Genomic DNA, 25,338 nt, shown 5'->3' with positions numbered 1-25,338 from the left:
ATAACCTTATTGCGTGAAATTCTGCCCACGGAATATCTCAAAACATGGTATCAATTGAGAGGCAGTAGCTCGATGCAGGCGATAAACGGTCGGGGAATAGTCGGCCACCTCACGAACGCTTGCGGTCCAAAGACAAATGATTAATTTGTTTATAATTCATATAATATGTAAATAATGAGAGTCAGACCAAATTATTTAGAGAAAACTTCACTGAGAAAGAAACTTTCATTGTAAGGAGGGCGTGGATCCTTCGGGTCATGGACAAATATAGGAAATAAAGGTGAATGCCTACTTATAACAAAGCTGTGCTTGCATAGCTTGGACCCTTAGGACTCGATGGGAGGTTATGAAAAATTTGGCAACTTTTGAGATCGTCTTTTTAGAGAAAAGAAAAACCAGCATAGAGGAGGAAATGCGTGACACTATACCGAGTAAATGGCAACGCATGAATAGTTCGGGTGGAACACACGGAACGCCCAAGTGAGGAGTTGGAACGGACAAGTGAAGAGGTAAAGGCAAACAAACTTCATTGGCTGAAAATACTGCCGGCCGGGAAAGGGGACCGACCGGGTGTGGTGACGCATCAACTATCCCACGAGTATGTCTCCGACCTGCACACCGATTGTCACTGGCGACCGCGCTGCTAATTTGTCTAACGAGTCCTCTGAGAATGGTAAAGTGAGGGCGCGCAAACAAGTCAATCGCGCGGACAAATTTCTCATCGAAACCGAGAGATAGAGGGAGAGAGGGAGAGAGGGAGAGAGAGAAAGGGAGAGAGGGAGGGAAGGAGAGAGGGAGGGAGAGAGGGAGGGAGAGAAGGAGAGAAAGAGAGAGGGAGGGAGAGAGAGAAAGGGAAGATAGGAGAGGGAAGGAGACGGACCCGGCTATTAAGCAAGGCGAAGGCCGGCACCTGAAGTCACTATAGTTTTATTTACGGGCGTCTTTCGCGGGATTTGTTTTCTCAATAGATGCGTGAGCGAGTGTGGCTTGTTCCAAAGCAAACCTTTGCCGGACACCAATGCAACGGCGGCGGCTTGCAGAATACTCTTACTTAGGATATTGCGATCATGCGGGCAAAGGCCTCGAGGCGAGAAGTGTTACATCAACAGCCAGACGCATGCATTTTAATAGACGTGCAGCATTAATAGTCATTTAACTCGTAAAGCTACGCACATAGTTATGTACATGTACATATCCATGATGCAATAATCCTGAGAATACTGACTTAATATAGGTATGCCTTTTCTATTCACAGTTTGTTCTAACGTCGCCATTCGCGCCTTTGAGGGAGTGAACTCTTGAGCCCGTTCAGTTGAATTTCCCTTACGAAGAAACGAGATGCTTTCGGGCTCACCTCCAAATATTCGCATAACAATTTACTTTTTTGAGATCATCGAAAATTTGACGCAAAAACATTTTTGTTTTTGAGTTTCTATTCAACATTATTCAGTTTGTCTTCGTAAAATTTTAGTCGATGAGCATCTATGGCATCCCACCTATTTTTATAATTGGAGCCCAAAATCATTTGCCGCCTTAACGCCGCCCGAACCAGTCCATTTCACCGCCTCGGCGCTTTTAAGTTTAAAGGGACGACGCATATACGAGGGCGGTTCAAGTAGTACCCGTGTTTGACAACAAAGGGCGTTCCTGAGGGAAGCTTATGTTAATATTGTGTGCTGCCATCTATCAAATGACGGTGAAACAAATTTCAGACTGATTTAAAGGTTGGTTTGGATTAGGCAGCCATTCGAGTAAGACGTGTTACGTGACTTTCGCTAAAATGGAAAAAGCGCAGTATCGTTCGGTAATTCGCTTTTTGTTTTTGGATAGGAAGAAATGCGAGAAAGATAAAAGCAAAGTTGGATGCTGTTTATGCGGACACTTCGCCATGTATGACCACAGTTAGAAATTGGTTCAACGAATTTAAACGCGGGCGAACATCTGTTTTTGATGAGGAGCGACCAGGACGCCCGGCAGACGTGGTTACCGAGGAAATCATTCAAAAAGTCCACGCCATGATTCTCGCTGATCGACGAACGAGAGTGTGCGCGAAGTAGCGAAGGCCGTGGGTGTGTCGAACGGAACTGCAATTAATATTTTACATGACAAGTTGGCGATGAAAAAAATGTCGGCCCGATGTGTGCCGCGATTGCTCACGGTGGACAACAAGCACCAGCACATTCATCCGGAGTTGTCGCCGCCAAACTGCATGAACTGCGTTATAAATTGCTGCCACACCCCCCGCATTCACCCAATTTGGCTCCCTGCGACTTTTTCCTATTCTCTAACATGAAGAAATAGCTCGCGGGGAAAAAATTAGCTGAAACGAGGAAGTTATCGCCCAGACAGAGGCGTATTTTGGAGAGTTCGACAAATCCTATTTTTTGGAGGTGTTAAAAAAATGGCAGGAACTTTGGGAAAAGTACATCTTTCTAAAAGGGGACTATGTTGAAAAAACAAAAAAAATGTTTTAATAAAAATGGTTTCTTCATTTCTAACACGGGTACTTATTGAACCACCCTGGTATTAATTTTGGATATTTACGGAGGACATCAAGGTGTTCTACATTTAGAGTTAACAACTTGCTTTTGAGTTCCACCAGTTTATGAAACTGTATCCTCTTCTTTTTTAAAGTTGATTACTCAAAACTTCCATCAGTCCAACCCTGAGAATTTCCTGTACAGTACTACAAAGATCGCTCCATGATTTATAATGCCTTCAATTGGGCCTACATCTGCAATCATTTACGAGGCATTAGCGGCTAAATCATTTCCCCTGTCTGAGGACAAATAACTCTAGCACTTTTGCCTCTACAATGATTTTCTAAAAATTGACGGTCAGTTTAGGTCCCCTGTGATAATTTTTACGTTACGTATTACAATGCTGCATAATATACGAGAACTCTCGCCAAAACAACTTTATTTATATTGCCGACACGTTAACTAGGAAGGCCTGGAAAATGTGATCTACGAACGCTGCCTTGAGTTTGATACTGAGTAAAATCAATGTGATGGTAAAATACGGCCTTATTTGATTCCTGTGAACGTAACAGCCATATGCTTCCTTGGGCATATAACTTTCCTTACAGCTTATGTCGAACGTGCCGTATCTAGGCTGGATGATTCGTAAAGATTTCTTTTTACACTTTCCTTCATTCCCAACGATTTGACCGAACGCCTAGCTTTTCGCCCATGCCAATAGCTCGGAACGTGTTTGTGTAGCCAAGTAACTTAGATACCTATGAACTGATACCCATGGCTGTGGTGGTAAAATTAACCACAGAGTTAGTGAGGGGCTTTTGAAATAACGAGAGAACAGGCTTCGGGGTAACTAAGTCTCGTTTATTAACGCATGTAAAAATCCAGAATCCTCCAGGAAGAGTGAAATGCGCAAGGCTCCTCGGAAAGGTCTAACGAAGCCTCCGAGCAGAATTATTTGGTTCCACCAGTTGATGATAAAATTGTATAGATTTTCCTAACTACCACCACGCCATATTTTATTTAAAGTAAGAACGACCGATATCGATAAACGTAACATTTTAATGCGCAAAATTAGCGAACCATTCGACCAATCAACGGATTCTATATCAGCAAATTAACATTATCCAAAAATAGATACCGTACGTCAGCGATTAATTATTGAAAATTTTGATTTTACTAACAGCTAAACGTCCAACGCAAATAGGACAAGTGACATTAATGACATATTCAATGGAAATCAAATAAATCGGCTCTCTCGTTATATTTTAAATAAAAGCATGGAGAACAACAGTTGCGAAATCGAATTGAATTGAAAAAAGTACGTTCCTGGAAATTGAATTTTGGCGTGAGACTAATAAAAACATTACGATCGCAACATTTGAAACGAAAAAAATCTTCAAACTGAATTTAAAACTACGGCGACTGAATTACGGTGGAATGGGAGAACGATGACTTCATTTCTAAGCGTTTTTTCGGCCTTTCTAATTCCGAATGCGGAATACTTGATTCAATTGAAGGAGAATCAAGCGAGCGACACTCTCCGCGAAAGTCGTCACAATGAATGCGCATGCGCATTAGCGGTTCACTGATTTTATCATTTTTAGAGTTGAAAAGCTGAGACGAGGTGCGAATAGGTCTTTAAGCCTTAAAGCCTCCTCTGTCATTTTTGTTCGTATGACGGTTTCACTTTGGTAAAAAGTAAGCTAAAGCAATGCCAGTGCCATCTTTGACTAACGTAGAATAAAGCAGCAGGCATGGAAGTGGCAGGGAGTGCCGGTTGGGGAAATCCAAAGGAGGTAGGGAAGAGAATTCGGTGTTTCGATTGGTGACGGAATGTTGAAGACTGTTTTTCACCGGGGAGACCGTTTGGCATGGGCAGTGATTGGGGGGGAATGAATATGTGCGTTGGATGTAATGAAAGCAGGAGGAAAGGATACGGAATGGCCGAAGGGTCCAATGTAGGGAAGGGTGTTTGATGGTGCAATACCAGGCGAGGCTCCGAAATGTAATGGCATCAGGTCTGTGTCCATCCAAAACACTCCCTGATCGGTAAACTACATTTTAAACACATTTATGAAAACCTGGCAGATGTGTAACAGTGAATTGTAGCATTGGCAAAAGGTGCAAACACGAATCCTTCCGGTCGATGTAGATTCTTGATGAGCCCCTCGATTTAATATCCTTCACCATTAAAGCCTCCTCTACCATGGAAATAAGTACCTTGACTTATCACGATAACAATATATAATTTCGAAAATCGTCATGCCAACGCTTTGATTAAAAAGTAAACATTGATTTTTCTTCGATTTAAACCCGCTAGTTCATTGATTCACAGTGTCAATAAAATCAGGTTTAAATTTTTTTAAATGTAATTGAGTATTCATTCTTTACCCGAATACCTACCACAGTTGATCGAATTGTGGACTCGGAGAAAACTAATCTTTAGCTAATGGCCTGCTACAACTAATCTTTAGCTAATAGGGAAAGGGGGAAAGTATTTTGTTTCTAAAGTAGTCATGTGTGTAGTCACCCGCTGCCTCACACTCTAGCGTTGATTAATAGGGTGCCACGTGACTTAATGTAACTATGAATTGAAAGAAAAGTTCATTGAAGGAAGTGCATATGGCCAAACAAAGAAATGTTGCAGTGGGTGCATACTGGCAGAACCAAACGATACGGAAATGATCCTTCCCCAAAATAGGCGTGCATCATGGTGTATGAATGCAAGTGACACGTCACTATCTTTATATTTTTATCAATTCCTTATACCGGTGAGCAATGGAAAATTTTATTTTGAGCGTTCTGATCAAGTGTCTTCTTAATATTCGCCAAGGATCCGCTAGCGCACCTTAACCTCCAGCTTCCCAGACAACATGCGCCTCTGCTGAATCAAACCGTATCTAACCGAAAACGAACGCACAGGAAATGAGAATTGCTGGCGCGTTATTCATTTATGAATAAAATCATAACAGTATTGAGGCATTGCCGAAAAATGGCATTTTACCGACAACATCACGGACAGCAAAACTTTGAGACACCGTCGACATCAGTTACAAAAACAGTGTGGAGAAAGGGCCTAACATTCTTCTAAGACTTAACTTACTTCAATTCCTGTAACTTTAATTCCAGTCAAAAGATTTGATTTTTTATGCTGAAAATTCTGTCGGAGAAACTGCGATGACACATGCATCAAGCTCGTACGCATTTCTCCACAAAATGATAGACTGTAGCTGTCATTTTTGATTGAGGTCACATACAGGGTTCGTCCGGAAAATAAGTGTACTGACTCCTGGGCTGGGCGCGCCGCTCCAGGCGCGCCCAGCACCGCCCTGACGGGCTGCGATTGGAGGGGGGTATGTTGGCTAGCGACGCTGAAAAAGGCAGTCGGCTCTGAGCTGTGGTGTAGTGAGGAGCTCTGTTAACGCGAACCTCCACGCTAGACCCACGTCACGGAACGCGATGCCGAAGTTTTTGGAGCAGCGTTATTCCATCAAATTTGCGGTAAAGCTTGGGAAATCGTCTACCGAAACTGTCGGTATGATTAACCAGGCTTACGGGGAGTCAGCCATGTCCAGAAACATGATCTTTCGGTGGCACAAGATGTTCGTGGAGGGCAGAGAAGAGGTCGACGACGAGTCTTCGAGAGGTTCCCGATGATGCCTTCGCGGGAGCGTTCCAGGAATGGGAACGCCGCTGGAACAAGTGTATCGACTCACAAGGGTCCTATTTTGAGGAATATTAGCTTAAGATATGTAAAAGTGTAATACATTTTTTTTCCTGAGCTCAGTACACTTATTTTCCGGAAGAACCCTGTATTCGTCTCCCTTTTACCTCCAGAGATGAAAGGGCTTTCAACTCTATTTGGCATATCGAGTGGCCGAGGACCTCAGATTCTTTGCGAATTTGGTGCACAACATCACAGTCTTTAATTTGCGGAATGAGCGAAGAAACACAGGGACACGAACATATTTTTTTAACTATTCGTTCTGTTGAACTCTGAACTCGATGAGCCGGAATGGAGGGATGCGGAGGATGGAAACGGAAAGCACAACGGTGACTTGTTATCATGTTGGCAAGGGCGTGTGTTCCCTGGTCCCTCATACCCCAAAACACGCTTGGTTCCTTTTACATTCCAGCCCTTTTTATTTCTTACTGATTGTCACGAATCCAAATCATTACCCTTGGGCGACGCATAATATGGGAGCCATAGTCACTGTTATCACATTCACAGCTGTGTTTGAAACTTATTAATTACCCCCACATGCAGAGATTCACGTTTCTTATTCGATCTTATTGCCGTATTCGGTATCAAGTTGGATGTAATCTCTCATAAAATAGCAGCGATGAAAGCAAAGTATCGACCAATTGGCAAAAATTGGCCGAAGTGAAAAACAAATGAAAAGGACGGAGGGTGTGGCCCTTCCATGACAAAGGGAAATTATGGCCGCGAAAAACTGTTTCTCTTCTGATGAGGGTTGAAATTCCACAGAGTTAAGCCTGAAAATAATATGATTCGCTCCTCAGAGGGAGACCTCTGGGATTGGGTACATCGATCGCGGAAAACAATGCGACATGGAAGAGTAGAGGGAGGGCGCCTGCATGAGCGGCCCTCTGGCGACGCCCGGCGGCGCTCGAGACCAGAGGCAGAGAGCCTCTGGTCTCGAGCGCCGCCGACCTTACTTAATCTTCCCAAGTGGAGGAAGAACAGTTGCTGGATTGGCGCCGAAACATTGCGCTGACGAAACTGGTAATGCCATTTCCTAAATCAGGGAGGTGCAGAGGACAGTGCCAAGGGCGTTTAGTGCTTGCCCGGATACAGCACCAAATCACGAAGCGGGACGGAAGGCCAGTGGTGGGTCGCCGCGAAGGGCAGCAGGCCTCCTGCTGCCCTTCTCGCTCGCACGCCTGACAACACCCGTTCGCCGCGAAACCCGCCTCGTCATCGCCCCCCCTCCCCCTCCACCCTCCTCTCACTCCACACGCACACAATCCCCCTCTTCCCTGCTGCAGCACCCGAAGCACAACTCCTGTCGAATATAACTAGGCACTAATCGAAACCATCAATATAGAGTACAGCAAAGGCGACCAAATGTACAACGAAGACACGAAATAAGTCACAGTGCTCAGGGTGAATAATAAGCCAACTGCTCAAGCTTCCGCTAATACTTTACGGATTCAAGAACTTCGCATTCTTCATCACACAGGTTGAAAAGTTTAGAAGGGAAAAGTAAATTGGTTGGATAACAGCTCTATAAAAATATTTCGAAAAAAATCTAATTAAAAGAACTAGGAATAGAAATATTCCTCGAACCTAGTTCAAACCAGAACGGAGTTTACGGTGAAGAATTCGCAAAAATACAACACAGTTTAGGGACATGTAACATTCAAAAAGGTAGGTAGCTGAGCGTCCCTGTCCAAAATTAAATTGGGGTTAAAAGGCTTTGTTTTCAGAGAATGGATACGTACTCTTCCACAGGCATCTGAAGTCCAAGGGGAAACGGTCACAGTCAGGCTTCATCACGGTACCTGTGAATAAAATAAACGGAATTAGGAGAAATACTCGCAGGTTACTATCCCTTTAAATCATTCAATGTAGCGCGGGATATCTCAATGGAGCAAAATGTATGCGATAATATCGACATATAATAGTCATTTCATTGCATTTCTATGAATATAGTGTCATGGGGGTCAAAATAAAAATATCAAAATCTAAAAAAACTTCGTCTCCAGCGTAACTTAATAGAATTAGCATAACATATTGAAATGAAATTATTGACTTTTTAATTCCACGCACTTTATTTAACAACACGATCCAGGTTTCGACGTTGATCATCATCATGAGGTCATCATAGACCTGATGATGACGTTCAACGTCGAAAACTGGGCCGTGTTTTTAAGTAATTTGTGTAGAATTGTCAAGTTAATAATTTCATTTAATTTCAATATCAAAATATGAGTTTAACCCAGGAATGAACCGTAAAAATAGAGATTTCTTTATCTGTTAATAAGTATATGTAGCACGTAAATATTTCAAATAATGAGGAAAATGTCATTCACAGGTACAATCAGACCTCACGGTATCTTAAGCGTGAAAAACACATCTGCGCATGAGATAAAATTTGCCAAAAAGTAAAGAATATGATTGCCCCTATTCGGTGAAATATCAAGGTGATTCATTAAGTCCGGCGCAAAAGAATTTATTGAAAGATACACACGGTCTCTGCTTCATAATTATAAGTATTCCAATTTATAGCAGAAACATTAAAACACCACTGGCATTGATTAACCACCAAATATTTACGACTCGTACGTTGCTTTCGGATGAGTAGATATTGATCCAGCGGCCTAGCTCTAGCGTTGAGATAACACTAGCCTCCGATTGCCTGTATTATGCGCAAACATAGATTATTTTGAATGGTGGACTTTCAATTATAAACGAAGCAGTCATCTGAAATTATCTTAGCCCAGCTGATGAAATAGGTGTGACGTGCATATGACCACCTCCCCCCACCCCATTCCTAGTTACTCTCTCACTTCTGTGCATGAAAACAGGTTTCTTTTGAGAATTCAGCGATTCCAGCGGATAAGTAACTTTAAATTACATTATTTATGCTTGTACCTGTGCACAGGATAAGGTGATGATATTCAGCCACTTTATTTTTTTATATTCCGCACTTAATTCCTAATAATTAATTGATAGCAAACCAGACACTCTACAGTGCAACAGACTGATTTTTAATGCCGCATGCATTCTCTTTCTCTTCAGTCCGCTCAAAATGCCTGTTTCATTCCAACCGCCACCTCGCGTGTATCCTGTCATCTATCACGGACACCAGCATCCCATCACCGATCGAAGTCCTCTGCATCCATCTCTCCAGCCTTCGCTTGAGCCCCTCTCTTACCCTCTCACCTTACCTACCACTCTCTCGTTTGTTTTCCTTTCCGTCTAGAATACCGTTTTCATCCTCTTAACCCAAGGGCCTCCAAATGTACGCCTGTTGCTTCACAGACCATATTTCCGAGTCATACAAAACCATACTCCATACCAAATATTCACCAAGTATTTTATTAATCCCCTTACTTAAACCCCTGCATTAAAGTTACTCCATCTTGTGTAAGCTTTACTTCCGAACAAAGCTATTTTTCTTACGCTACTTCTACTTTGATGATCTTGGTCTACGACACCTGCAATAGGCGTTAAACGTTCCACCTGATCTAGTTTTCACCTATTCCTAGTTCAACTATTAACTTTAAAATTAGCTTTCCTCTTTCTCCAAAACCGCCGACAACCTTAGCGTTTCTTACATAAATCCTCCTCCCATGCCTACCACACTGATTTTTCAATGCGCTCAGAATAATAGAATCCCTTAGGCCGACTCTCTAACTGCAGCTTTATCATGCACTAACCTGAGACACTTTACGTATGAATTCCCGTAGCAGTCATTAACAGTATAAAAGTTGTAATTTGTGAAAAAGACATTGCATGAACGATGCCTGGTAACCCCCTTCAATGTGTCTTTTATGTAGATCAAGGGGTGCCAAGTGTTTTTGGAAGTATGAGATTAGATGTAATATGGCTAGTGACCTAACAGTCCCTGCCACACGCCCTTGAGACGACTTGCGGAGTGGTATACAGATTTACATGAACTTTTAGTGATTCATTCCTAGCTCGCCGACGAAGGAACCAACCACATGGAGTTGGGGGGAGATCATGAGGGGTGCCCTGAAGTTTATCCAATCATACGTTTTAGGGTGGACAGCGTTCAGATCCAACACGGCCTTCTGAGAATTATGAAATACCTACATATTTACACATTTCAATCCAACCTTTTGGTTGATTTGAAATATACATTAGCAGTATGTGAAGTTCTCGACCATTTATCTTACCGCTTTGTTGTCATGGTAAGTGATTTTAGCCAGTCTATAGAGAGAAAAAATGTATAAGTTTAAAAATAAACTGCGACTCTACACAGATCAAAACTACCACTTTAAGATCCTAAAAGCTGCGGGAGATGCCGCAAGAGTAAATTTTAACGGAGTCATCCGCTGATATGCATTTCAATGCAACAATTTCAGATTGTAAGAAGTCAAGGCGAATCATTTTTACAATCTTAAATTGTTGCATTGAAATGACATTTAGTACTTACTAGCCATTACCGATTATGGCCAAAAATGAAGGTTTCAATGACAAATTACCCTGTTCAAAGGATTTATGTAGGGTAGAATATATGCGGTAACTCGCTTTTTCAACAACATTCTTAAACCTATGGAACGGAAAAAGCAATTTCGATAGTCAAGAAGAGCGACGGTTTTTTTCGGTGACACATTGGAATTCGAAAGACGTGATCACTTGATCCGCAACGGCGGTGGTTTAAGAAATATATTCTTTTCTTATCGTTGATTTTATGTGTCAATTAACGATCCCTCAGATTAAAACGAAAAAAAGTTCAACACATGTTATCATAGTTTTTCAATGTCTTCGCGAATAAGGGACTGGCAAAGGTTATTTGAAGCGAGGGAAATATTAAAATGTTACCAAGGAGGGGCCAACTAGGATGTAGTTATGAAATGAAATCTTGCGAGGCACAAAAAAGACGGCGTAAACTATTGAGTGTGGAAATGTACGGTGTCAACTAATATAGAGCCAAATAAAAATGAAATGAAAATTGACTTTGTAATTCCACACATTTTATTTTAAAACACGACCCAGGTTTTGACGTTGAACGCCGTCAACACTTGATCCTCATAGAAGCACTCTAGGTTTGTATGCTTTCTGAGCGGGGGGGGGGGGTGTTGGTCAGAGAGGGAGGGTGGAGGAGTAAAAAGGTCAAGATGCAGCTGGGGGGAAAAGAGAGTTACATATTTCGATGCCAATCGTTGACTTGGAAGAGTGGTGGGTAGGAAAGGAGAGGGGAGTGAGTGGGAGGGATGCAAATTTTCGTTGACAAGTTCTTCCTTGCAACGGACGCATTTCAAATTGTTCAACTGCTCCAAAGCATCGAGCCTTTGACCTTTATTTCAAAATGAAGAGTTAAAGTCACAAATCCACTGCTGCGGTCACTTTCGATGAGGTTCTTCGCAAAGAGGGATTTTATGTTCTCATTTTTTACTGGTTTTTGGCTAGCTTTTAACTTTTCGTTAAATTTTCGTCTCGTTTGCCCAATTTACTAGTTGGGCCACTCCGAGAACTTTAATTCATACACTTTACTCCTCTCATCTTTGGGAACTTTGTCTTTAGTGTGAGAGATCAGGTTCTTAAAGCATGAACCACTGTAAAAGGTGGATTTAATTTTTTCTTCAGGTAAAATCTTTACTGCTGTTTGAGAAATATTCCTTAGAGTTTTCGTCACCATTTGGCGGTGGGATCTTTTAAATTTTCGGAGCAGTAAATGTTGATTAATGTTCAAGAAGTTCTCTCGGGTTTCCCACCGGGTCAGGTTGCAGTACACCGAAGTTTCGAAGGCTGACTCTGCCATCGTCTTCAGGGTGAAGTGAAGACCCCTTCACCCTGAAGACGATGGCAGAGTCAGCCTTCGAAACGTCGGTGTACTGCAACCTGACCCGGTGGGAAACCCGAGAGAACTTCTTGAATACCATACGCCGGGAAAACCTGAGATCCTTCGTTGATTAATGTTATTTTCGTAAGTTTCTTTCGGTTCTGTTTTTTTTATTAGATTTTTTGGATAGCCAATGTTAAGTGCTATCGTTTTGATTAAATTAAGTTCCTTATTTTTATTGGATTCTAACATAGAGATAGAGGCTAATTGGTGGATCATTGGATGAAATGCCGAAAGCTTTTGGGCGAATCAATGCCTTGAAGAGGAATTGATTAATTGGTCTGTATACATTTCCTTATGAAAAATGGAGTACTGTAACCTATCTTTGTCTTTACAAATTCCTTTATTTATTTATAAGTACCATTGCCCGGGGGTGTGGCAGGGGGCATATGCACATCAGAATAATTTTATCCGAAAATGACCCTACCGCGGTCGAACAAAGTTACAAATGGATTGATTGGTCAAGGAAATTCCGAGAACCTTTTTCCTCTTTTTTACACGTAAATCGCAAAATAGATTTTTAAGAATGTAAATGTGCTAGAAACTAATTTAGTTGCCTATCGGAACCTGGCTACACACGGAAGACATCGTCTACATATCTTAGCAAACAAAATACATTATTAATGCAAGGGTTAGCTGAGGAGAACAAAATTTTTTCAAAATGGTCCATATAAATATCGTCCAGGAGTATCGAGGCCCATATAAGGTCCAAGGTCCATATAAATATCGTCCAGGAGTATCGAGGTCCATATAAGGTCCAAGGTCGATATAAATATCGTCCGTAGACAAGGGCTAGCCCATGGCTAAACAATTGGGGTTTTGGAAATATGTACCGTTAAAAATAAATTTAGGGAAACGCATTGATAAGCAGAGTTCACTAATAACTGGTACTGAGAGGAGGATTTCTTCGGCGAGGTTCACAGCTTCCATGGGCGGCAGTTTGGTGAAAAGGTTGCGTGCATCGAAGGAAACAAGCTTGCACTTTTGCGGGATGATTTTTTCATAAGTTTGCTGACATGGTCCATGGAAGTCACTTCACTTTCTTGTTGTACTTTCTTTTGAAAAATGTTTAAAACCTCCCTGAAGAGTGAATTAAGCCTTTTCGCTAGTATGTGGTTGGTAGCTGACATATTTGATACTACAGGTCTGATCGGAATCCCATTTTTGTGAACTTTAGGTGGCCCGAAAAACCGTTGTGCTGAGGGATTCATTTGCACAAGTTTGCACATTTCGCAAATTTAAATAACATATCATAAGATTTAATCACTTTCTTAATTTCTTGTTGAAATTTGGGGGTTGGGTCTGAACGAAGTACTTCAATTTTATTGTCCCTGATGAAGTCTTGGCATTCCGTGATGTAAGTATTTCTTCTAATAAAACCACCTTTATCTACTTTTTGGATGATCAAGTACGTAATATCATTGAATGTACAATTGACTTCAAGGACTCGTATTCTATAGAATACTCGAACTTTTTTACTTCCAGTGGTTGAGATTTTAAGTAGCTCATGGGAAACAACTTGGTTAACCGCGACTTTTTCCAACTAAAGGGCTACTTCAAGGTTAACTTCAAGGCCAGGTTTTCTATGTCTTTAACAGAAATAGGAATATTAGGTACGTATTTTTGGCCCTTTTCTAGCACAAATATTTCACAGTTAGAAAAGGAATGCCCAGAAAGATTAAATATTCTAAGTTTAAACTTACAGGTATGGTCACATTTAGAACTTGTTGATTTTAAATTGGACTCTATTCTTCCAAAGTTACTCTAGCTTACGCTTGATTTTGGCTCATAAATGTAAGGAAACCTCACTGCAATTCTGGCGGGAATCATTATCAAAATATATCCACTCGATCCAATGAATTTCATGAGACAATTCCGCGTACAGCAGCACATAAATAATGAGAAATTTGCATCCCTCCCACTCCCCACTCCTAGACATACTACTCTTCCAACTCAACGATTGACACCGAAAGACGTAGTTCGCTTTTCTTCCCAGCCACATTTTAACCTTTTTACCTCTCCACCCTCCCTGCCTCACTGACCAACCCATCTCCCCTGAACAGAAGGTATATGAAACAAGTTTGCTTCTATGAAGACCACCTGATGATGGCGTTCAACGTCGAAACCTGGGTCGTCGGGGTGTTAAACGGGTGCCCTTGGAAACAAAGAGGAGGCGAGCGAATTCGATTGACTGGGAGAGCCAACAAATCTCATGGCTATTAATTAAAAATAGCAATTTTCCACAAAATAAAGTTTAATGCGATCGGTTTCAATGTTACTACATCATCATCAGGTGGCAGTTAAACCTCAGAGTCCAGTAAACGAGGGTCATCCGGAAAGTAGTACCCGTTCGTGAAATAAAAAGACAAAAGTAAATATTAACAAACATAAAAAATTTTATTTGAAAGAGGATACTTTAAACTACTTCTCAACATAATCTCCAAGCAAATTAAGGCATTTGTCATAACGTGTGACAAGTTTCTGTATTCCTGCTGCATAGTCCTTCGCCGCCAGCTCATTGAGATACGCGAGGGACCCATCTTGCACAAATTTTTGCATAATGCAGATGGTGTTTAACAATTTCATGAACAATTGTTCGAGAAACATTGGGAAAATGCTCACAGATGTCATCAATTGTGACGCGCCGATCGTTCCTCACGAATTCGTCAACTGAGCTCACCAGTTGGTCTGTAATGACAGACGGTCTCTCCGAACGCTCATCGTCGTGTGTGTTCCCCCTCCCCATGTTGAAGTTGCGACACCACCGCCGAACAGACGACTCGTCCATTACATTGTCTCCATACACCTCCTTTAATTGGCGATGAATATCACATGGGCGAACGTTTCTTGCATTGAGGAATTTAATCACTGCCCTCACTTCACAACTGGCGGCGTTCTCAATTTTTTTAAACATTGTAAACAATCACAGAAACAACACAGGCAATGCTAGCGTCACGCAACTTGGCTCAGAGAAGGCAGACAAGCCACTGAAGCTATCTGACCTCGTCCAGCGGCTACTCGCGTCGTCAGCACTTCATGCGGCACGAACGGGTACTACTTTCCGGATGACCCTCGTATATATGGTTAAAGGCAAGTAAGGGGAGGGTGGAGGAAAAGGGGGGAAGAGGGGGGAAGGTGGAAGGCAGCATGGGTGACTATGTGAGTGGGGGGGAAAGGGTTGAGGAAGACAAGGTGCAAAGACCCTAGGAGTCCGGAGAGCGCGTCGTGGCCGAATGGAGGGGGGTGTCTCGGAGATTAATCAGTATCCCCTTGTCCAAATCCAACTTCGAACGAGAGTTCAATTCGATCAAGCACATAGCCTTTAAGAACGGTTACCATGTCCGCATAAAAGATAATCTACTAAAGAAAAAACTTAAGAAACAGGCCCTGAAATTAAACTTCTCCCTTGCGGTCACTACTGTCTCAGAGCGCAAATGATGCAAATTTCCGTTTCATAACTCTGTGTCATACAACATCGCTAACAGGTTTCCAAAAGGCAAATTCCGCATTTCTTTTTATACCCCCAATACTCTGTACAAAGCCCTATGCTCAAACAAATATCCTATAGACTGCAACACCAAAAGTGGTGTATATGAAGTTTGGTGTGAGTGTGGGGCCATTTATATTGGTCAGACAGGCAGGAGTTTTTCGACACGTATCGGGGAACAAGGGAAAGGCTACATTACAGGTCATACCAACTCTTTATTTGCCAAACATCTTCTTGATTCTAACCATTTCTGCAATTTCGAATTCAAAGTACTTCACAACTTGGAAAAAGGAAGGAAGCTGGATGCCATGGAACAGCTTGAAATCTTACATCGCAAGGACTTGGAGCTGATCAACGAAGTCCAAATTTTATCATCACCCTCCCCCCTCCTCTCCATCACCTTCCCATTACGTACATGTGACCAGTGATCCCTTGCCCCCTACTCATTGGATATTTCCTTCCTTCCCCCCCCCCCCCCCTCTGCAGACGGAGACCATGCTTTCCCGGACAAAGTGGGAAACCCCGAGTCCCCACCCCCTTTCCTCACGGACAAGGAGGGAAGGTTCACCGCTGCGGGACAAACCACCCCCCTATTCGACATGTGCAAGTGATAATATTCCCTCCTACACCCTTTCCCTAAAACCTCGCTAGGGCGCCCCCTTAAAACTATACAGTGATCCCAATCTTTACCCTTTAACTCAGTGCTTCTTTGTGTATTGATACCTTGCTCCCAGACCACGACCATGGGGAAAAACCCCCGATCATGGCGCCGCACCGTGGAACACCCTTAACGAGACACCCCCCTCCATTCGGCCACGACGCGCTCTCCGGACTCCTAGGGTCTTTGCACCTTGTCTTCCCCAACCCTGTCCCCCCACTCACATAGTCACCCATGCTGCCTTCCACCTTCCCCCTCTTCCCCTCTTCCATTGAAACCGATCGCATTAAACTTTATTTTGTGGAAAATTGCTATTTTTAATTAATAGCCATGAGATTTGTTGGCTCTCCCAGTCAATCGAATTCGCTCGCCTCCTCTTTGTTTCCAAGGGCACCCGTATAACACCCCGACGACCGCTATCTCGTCAGGAAGCGAGGCACCCGACCGTACTTAGATGGAGAGTTACCACTGCTTCCACCTTCTCCCTGCATTAAATGCCCTTCCAACTCTTGCTTGCTACATACTGAAATGCTCGTTTCAGAGTGATGCCAAAAGGTGACTTCTTTAGGTTGAAGGCGGTTGCATTTATTCAAAGAAATAGTGTTGAAAGGCATCATATTTGTTACTTCTTTACATTACCAAAATATGTCATTTATATATTCTACCTGTTTTATAATCATGTATATTAATGGTTTGTATAAATAATATCGGGAAAAGTTTCGGATAATCGATTTATTTCGAATATTACTACAATGCCTCAAAATTGTTCAAAGTACATCCCTTGAGTGCCGAAGCACTTTTAACAGCGGCTTTTCCGCGACTTAAAGGCTCCGTGGGAGGCAAAAGGTCCCTAAGGGTACGCGTGCAAGTTTCTTTGATGACTTGACTTAAGGTCCCATTTTGGTGTAGTTATTTTACGGGTAGTTTAACTTTTATGGGGATTAGGAAATAGTCTGCTGGTGCCAAGTTGGGACTGCAAGGGGGTTGGGGAATCGTCGTGATTCCGTTCAAAGGTTCTTCGCAAGCGGGCACACTCGGCTCTGCTCTTTTGGTCGCCCGTCCAAAGACCTTTGGGTGGAAAACTTTCGCGCAGATCTTTCGCATCGCCAAATTGTCAGTGATATATCGTAATGGTGTGTGCTCTGTCACTATCTTATCAATGCTAATAATACGATCTTAGATCTTTTACAAATTTAACCGGCACGGTCACTTCACGCACACGCCCGGTAAAAATTGTTACCGGTAATTTTAACATAAATCTTGCATATGCTGAAAGGAATACGATTTCATTGTCGGGAGTCGTCTTTTAAAAATGTGCATGCGAAACTGTAATGCATGGGTAACGCTCGCCTACACAGAACTCCCGTTCTACAGCTATGTACTTGACTTTGACGTTGATTTAATTTGAAGAAGTAGACCTGAAAGTAGGCCCTCCATGAAATATACGAGTTAAGCAGTGGCCTTACTCTCTGTCGGTAATCAGACATGACAGCAATTCATCGTCCTTTCGGCCGAGATTTAGTTCAACGATTGAACAAAAATCACATTGGACTTGCCGGGAATCTTTTTTCTCATAAACTCTTCACCATATTCCGTTTGAAACGTTTTCAATCGTTTCACGAGAAAATATACCGATTTTTACGCGAAATTTATGGGATTATTCGTCACTCAAAATTTCTATATCCCATATTGTACAACCTTGAGTCCGTGCCTGTTTCAGTACTGATGACCCCTTAGGCTGTGCTGGAGGAAACAGGGTAATTTGCTCTTGGTAGGGTCACCCATACCACTTCGTTTGAAGAGTAGGAGATTAAATTTAGCCCGTCTAATTTCTGTTCTTCAGCGGCTGCAATGACCACATTGGGAATGCTACCATTTAAGCAATGGTATAACACTCAAAACAGAAGAGGAAGGAACCTGGAGAACGGATTAATTAACAATCCGGAAATTTTGAAATGAACACAATAATGAAAATGAAGCCTGAAAACTCTGGGACTGAGCCAAATGAGTTGTTCGTCACGCCCGCCATTGAGAGAGGTAGTGGTTCCGCGGTCGTCATCATACAAAACACTTGTCACGCGGAATAAATGGCAACACCAACCAAGAGATAGCAAATAAGAGGACCACAGCAGTTAGAATAGGATCGTGACATGCTGTGGTGATGTTGAGGAGATTAAAATTAGAAATGAGCAAGTGGGAGATGGTGGGAGAAGATGTAGACATTTCAGGACTCTCCAAGGTGAGAAAAAGGATATCAGGATTTTGGAGCAATAGGTGTAAAGTGCAAGGAATATATAACGGAAGAGGTGCAGCCTTATTGCACAAAACGCTAGGAAGGAGAGTAGAAAATATGGAGATTGTGAGCGTTAGAGTAGAAGTAAAAGCTGAACTAATGAATTTGGTCATTATTCAGGTCAACATGCCAACAAGTAACCACGGAGAGGAATAAACAGATGATCGAGGATATATGATTAATTAAAAGATACAAATGAAGGTGTCCTTAGGAAAACATATTTAATATCTGCTGGGGATTACTGCGCGGAGGTGAGTGGAATGCGAAATAGTAATTGGGCATGGCACAACCATTTAAGAAAAAGTAATGATTGTAGACAGAAAAAGGAATAAACTTTTGGTCAAGGGTCCGGTACTTTTCAGAACACCTCCGTTTGCGTTGAAAATGCCTCGAGATTCAGTAGGACTCAACCACTGAAACCATGCCAAGCTTAGATATAACTAAAAACAGCCTACTCAATTCGCACAGTTTTCAAGGATCAGTTGCAGATTCAGATCGTAATTTAGTACTAATTCGGGAAAAAGTAAATATTCCAGAAGAATAAATAGCCCACGCATATGCAAGAAGGGAACGTAGAAGCATGAACCGGAAAGAAAAGGAAAGAGTGCGAGGAATCGGAAGAAATATTTTACAGTGAAGACGGCTATATCATGAGAAAAATGGGAAGTGGTAATAAAAGGTATATCCAGAGCCGCAAACAAAGGTATGATACTCATTTTTTCCTCGAGTAGCATGATATGCTACGCCACAATTTGAAAAGACAGACTGGAAGGTGTTCTTGGAAGACGGGATATAAGGGAGCAATGCCTCCGCGTGTCGCTGAAGGGGCCAACCTCTTTTAAGGCGGATCGGGGGTCATCGTTGGCCTTTAATCTCGAGCATAAGTACCGTATCGTAAGGGTGCTTCAGAACACTGGAGGTATTGCAAAGAATTACGACGGATGCCACGGGTAGATGGGAAAATTCTCATAGATTCCGGGAAATAATATGACCAGATGCATGTATATTTGAAACGAATAGATTATCACTAGGGCGTCTCTATTTGGACGAGAGTAAACGTAACTGAAACAGTTTCTGGCGTCACTTGGTGGAAATTCTTCATTTTGAAATTAATTTTAAAATACTTCGCCTTTCCACATAAAACACTTTATTACGTCCTAGGTTTCGTTATGGTATAACATCATCAGGTCATCACCTGATGTTGTTATACCATAACGAAACCCAGGTCGTAATAAAAGTGTTTTATGTGGAAAGGCGAAGTATTTTAAAATTAATTTCAAAATGAGAGTAAGCGTCTTAAAATAATAAGGGTTGAGCTAGATAACAAGTTGAATGCCACCGCGAAGAATGTCTATTTAGGCAGGCAATAGCAGGGGGGGAACTAAGCCAGTGTATATGATTCAATTGATTCATGTTTATTGGTGGCGGCTAATCTAGGAATTCTTCCGTTTATAATATTACTCCTAATATACACATATCTGCGAAGGAAGTTACTTACACTAGAAACTAAACGAATAAAGGGCGTAGGCTAACTGATTCTGACTTGAAATGGTTAATTGCGTGAGAGTCTACTCATAAAAATTTCGTTTCTGTCTCTATGACGTGGGGCTGGGATTTATGCTAACGGGTAATCTGTCATACGGGTGACCAAAGGAGCCAATGTGTCTCTCTCATTCGAGTGGTTGGTTTGTCCTCCATTGATTATACTTGTTTAAAATGTAAATGTCATCATTAGAACTTAGCGTATTACATCGTACACTTTCCTTACATTTTTGGTATTGTTTTTCACACTTCGACATAAGGTAGAAAAATTTCATGGAGGTCAAATTGTTTGTGGGGAGGAGTTGCCAAATTGGATAGCGTGCAGTGTAGATGAACTTTATTTCTGAAAAGTTGTTATGATAAACCACGTAGCGTATCCAATATGGAAGCAACTAGGCTGGAAATCACTCATCGGAGCGAAGGTTAAATTAGAGATTAAATCACTTGCATTAATTGGAAGGAACTGTCTTAAGCAGTGATGTTCAAAATGTATTATTATTATTACATCCATCGTACCACGTTAGGTGAGATCATATCAATAAAACTGGAGTGATCATGTATAGAACAGATAGATTTAAGATTTGATGTAATATTTTCCACGAACGATAAGGGATCAGAATAACATTATCCGACCACGGTTGGGAATGAAATTATTTCGTGCCAGAAGTAGGTTGGAGCGTAATCACCCCCTGCCATACATCCTGGCGGTGTCTTGCAGAGTATTATGCAATAATGAATAACAATATGCGTAATGGGTGTGGGTGGCATGAGGTCACTGTCCTAGGTTACCTTTAGCTGAATGTATCCCGTCGCCTTCCTCCAAATTGCTGAGATTCCCTTCCCTCTCTCGGGCTGGAGTGGAGGGGGAGGGGAGTATTTGGGAAAAAGGTATGGGGTAGTAGAGCGCGGCTGCAGAGCCGGATCGGAAGGTGGGGCGACGTGAGCCACGGTCGTCAATTGTCTACGGTTTGAGTGTGAGAATTAAAGATTTTCAAGACAGCTATTTCAATGACAGATACGTAACAGTGAAATAATCTCCGATTTAGACAGCTATTTATTCCGCGAGTTTCACTTGTCTAGCTTTACAGAGGCGGATCACACTCTTACGATAGTTTTTCCTCCGTCGAATTCGAGGAAGCAATGCTGGTAGGGATTCGAGCTTTGGGAGGCTGATGCACCCTGGAGTACGGAAACCCTTTCGCTCGAGACCCAAATAATCTCTCCGCGGAGTGGACCTCCACCCACCCGATAACAGTGCGCCTCGGCACGCGCCCAACTAACCTATTACTAAGCAACGCTCAGCTTTTTGTCATCTTCCTCCTTTCCCTGAAGGATAAAAAAGTGCACCCCTTCCTCCGGGGGCGCGAGGAGATAAAAGGGTGGGGGGGGGGGGTGAGACACTCTAAGAAGCCGACGCCGAATTAATTCCCCCGGTCCTCCCCTTCCTCAGCTCCCATGGAAACTTATGGCCTCACGGGGTCGCGGTGCCCCTCCTGCCAAACATCGTGAACTCTCTCAGACCTTCCCGGAGGCCCCCGAGCGCCCTCGCCCCGGCCGGGCGAGATTGTGGTTTTTGCTCCGAGGGAGGAGATTTTTCAGCAGAAGTGAACGCTTACGCAGCGCCGACCGGCCGGACACCCCTCGCCCCCCCCCCTTCGCCACCCATATCAATTTCGTGGCACCCGTTTTTACCCCCCCCCCAACTCCTTCCTGCCCGTTTTCATCTCGTATCCTTCTCGACGTCGCAAAAAGCGGAGTCGTTCACCGCCAACCGCCCGCCCGCCTGGTCCTGTCCGACACGCCCCACACATCCCCCGCCGTATCCACTTAGCGCGGTGAGCCATTGCGTTCTCGGTCGTCTTGTCTTCGGGTGGACGCACGCGCTTAAACGCCATCGTAAAATAATCAGCTCCAAATACCTAATCGAAATAAATTTATATAGCATTCGACGTATGCTTAAGTAAAAAGATGTGAAATAATTATAAATGTTTTGTCTTTTAAAAAATATTTAAATAATGATGAAAATTATACAAGATGTAGGCACAGTCAAAGTGTATATATACATATATACATACATTAATAAATATATGTATATACACATACACAACTTAAATTACCCTGAGATCCGTGGGTCTAATATGTCGCCAAGCGCCCCGATTCTTTAGCCAAGAGATGGCGTCAGGGGGCTGTTTCACCCACCAAAGGAGAAATACACAACACACAAGAGAAAAGGACAGTGGGTTAGAATTCATACAACATCATACAGGTTAAGGAACAGTGCGTTTCGTGGCACGCATAGCCAGAAGAAAGAGATGAGCCACATTGGCCAAATACACATTCAAACACAAAATCCCGCCAAACGGCGAATTAATACTCATTTATATAGAAACAGATATAAGGAAAAGGGATAGGAACACAAATAAAGGACGAACACAATAGAGGTGGCGGGATTTTGTATTTGAATGTGTATATGTATAAATATATATATATATATATATATATATATATATATATATATATATATATATATATATATATATATATATATATGTATGCATGTGTATATGTATAAGAACACTCACAAGGTAGAAAGGACACTCACATATGTTGTTTTGACGTTTCGACGGCTCGACCGTTGTCTTCAGATTCTGAAGGCGACGGTCGAGCCGTCGAAACGTCAAAACAACATATGTGAGTGTCCTTTCTTTGTGTTTCTATGGTTTAAAAACATCTACATCTGCGTTATTATATATTTGTGCGTCGCCGAAGAGCGCCCTATTTCGAATATATATATATATATATATATATATATATATATATATATATATATATATATATATATATATATATATATATATATATATATGCACACACCTTGACTTCGTGGCTTCAACTCCGAGGCCTCCATTGCCGAGAGGACTATTATAATAATTTATGTTTTTCATAGGATTAGAGTGGATGGTATATTTAAATGCTATTAGAGGAAATAATATTATATCCAATATAATTATGAATTACGGATTTCTATGGAATCCATATTCAAGAAAGAATGAGATGGTTTCCATTTCATAGACAGCGTTGCTCCTTAATGCCTTAATACAGGTAAGTGTTTCCTTTACATTCCGGCGTCTTCCTTCCTAACCTCTGGCATCCACACTCACACCTCTGCACCACAGCACCATTTTTTCCCGTTCACTTCAGCTCGGACCACTGTGACAACACATTCTGCCTTTTCTCTTTTATTCAAAAATGGAGATATTCCTTTCCCTTTCGGCTTCAACTTATAGTGACAACTCTTATCCTTTGCCCTTTTCATTTTCCTATGCTCGCAGTGTGATTGTTGATTTTTGCTTCTCTTTTGGATATTATTAGACATATGCCTTATTTCTTCATATTTTCATCTGAGTTTAAATTCATTTGATTGAATAACATTTTAATGAGACCTGAGTGTATATTCTGCTACGCGCTTCTCTGTGTATGTGCGTGTGTAAGATCCTGCAAAATGCATAAAACGTTATAGAAATATTTATATGTAAAAGTATGCGAGACCATGAATTAGATATTGCCAAGTAGTGCTTCTCCGGGATTCTTTAAGAATGATAAACGGAAGCTCAATATGAGTCCCTGGTCCTTCACATGACTTGAGATTACATTGACCTAAATATAATTAATGAAATGTGGAGAAAAATGAAATATATAGTTGTATAGCTCTACGATAGATGAGGTAAAGAAATCACAGGCCTGATGAGGCAAATAAACTTTTCGAAAAAATGAAACATGTAGATACACACCTGAGCAATGGTACACGGAAACAAAGACTACTTGAACTTAATTCTCCTTTAACAGCTTAGTTTTACAGAATATCATTACATTTAATATTTCTCTGAACGATTAACAGTCCATAATGGACAATTAAAAACTCGCATTCGCATTTCATCAAGATTTTGAATTGTTGATTGCGACTTAGTGGCTGTGCGCTTTCTCTTAGTCATTCCCCGAAATGGTTCCCGGCAATCGACTGTTACAGCCCCTCCTTAAATTGGCGTGCCGTTCCACATCCTTACCAGCCCTGAGCTAATAGGTTCAATGCTAAGTAATTAATGTACCATTACATTTTACACTTTACCATGGAATAGCTGGTATTGAGTCCACTTATTCGACGCGACCTGCACCATAAAATCTCTTTGAAACGATGGGTAAAGGAAAATAAAAGATAGGAAGATCAAAGTATTTGCTCTTTTCTGGAAAAAAATAGTAATCCAACAAATGTAAAGAATGATATTGATAAATTAAACGTAAATGCCGTCTATTCTGAAAATATTCCAATGCTCCTTGTTATTTGTGTGAACGGTTTACACTAATGATTTCAGAAGAAAATATTGAAACTATACATTGCCGTGGCCACGGATACCCTGGCCAAAAAGCAGAATAAATATAAAACACGGGAAATAGGGAAACGATTTCTTCATTTACCAGAAACATATAAAAACGAAAAAATAGAAAGAATTTTATCCTTATTTTTGTTCAGATACCAAGTTTGCAGTAAAACGCGAGTATAAACACAAGTAAAAGCAACAAGACAAATTCTAAGTGCATTTCTTTTCTTTTTAAGGAACACACACAACCCTGCGTAAAAATCTTACAAAGAAAAAACTTTACATTTTCCCATGAGTCGTTACCAAAAATGAACTTACCCGTCAAATTTCAATTTTATATTGCATTCAAAATCATACGACCAAACAAGCAAGTGCCGAGGAACTTTGCTGTGGACGGCAAAGATTTTCGATGAAGTGGATGGAAAGTGTAACTCACAGAGAGACGCAATGGGCAATTTTAAACTTAACCCAGTATAAGTTAACGGAAAGCAGTTTTGGGAGCATATAAGTTAGAACGAAAGGGGAAATAAAGTAAAAACCCAAGATGCAGGAGACGGATTACGATTTAAGATGTTTGACTCGGCGGGTGTGCGCTATCTACATACAAATTGAGCTATTGCGTAATGGTTCACGCGGAAATAGCAAGTAGAAAAACCCATGAATCATGGAAGAGGGATTTCGGTGAAACGTGGTACATGGATTCCCTTCATCACTCCAAACAATATTCCCTTTTAGAAATAGACAAGCAACGCTTTACGAGACGGTTGCGCACATATGTCGCAAGACGTCGCATTGGGCAGATGGGTCTCGGGCAGAGGGGTGGCCGCCCAACCCACGACTAATGTGTTCCACATTTGCTTTATTTCCATTTTCGCTACTTTTGTTGTAATGCATTATTACTGTTATCCGGTAAAGCATTTTTTGTCTTGATATTTTTCGTACGGT

At 41.8% G+C, this 25,338-nt stretch overlaps 1 protein-coding gene across 1 annotated transcript in view; it reads right to left on the bottom strand.

Annotated features, from left to right (window-relative positions):
• The window catches only part of LOC139687203 (uncharacterized), a 270,420-nt gene extending 259,786 nt beyond the window's left edge, over positions 1-10,634 (bottom strand). The window contains exons 1-2 of the mRNA XM_071584325.1: positions 10,628-10,634; positions 7,947-8,006 (exon numbers count right to left, since the gene is read on the bottom strand). Coding sequence (XP_071440426.1) covers positions 7,947-8,006; positions 10,628-10,634 — 67 coding nt within the window. The remainder of the gene's footprint in view (positions 1-7,946; positions 8,007-10,627) is intronic.
• Positions 10,635-25,338: the final 14,704 nt, after the last annotated feature.

This window comes from Hetaerina americana, unplaced genomic scaffold (genome assembly GCF_022747635.1).
Source record: "Hetaerina americana unplaced genomic scaffold, ioHetAmer1.1.p SCAF_18, whole genome shotgun sequence".
Lineage (NCBI taxonomy): Eukaryota > Metazoa > Arthropoda > Insecta > Odonata > Calopterygidae > Hetaerina > Hetaerina americana.
This window is presented reverse-complemented; position numbering and strand designations above follow the sequence as displayed.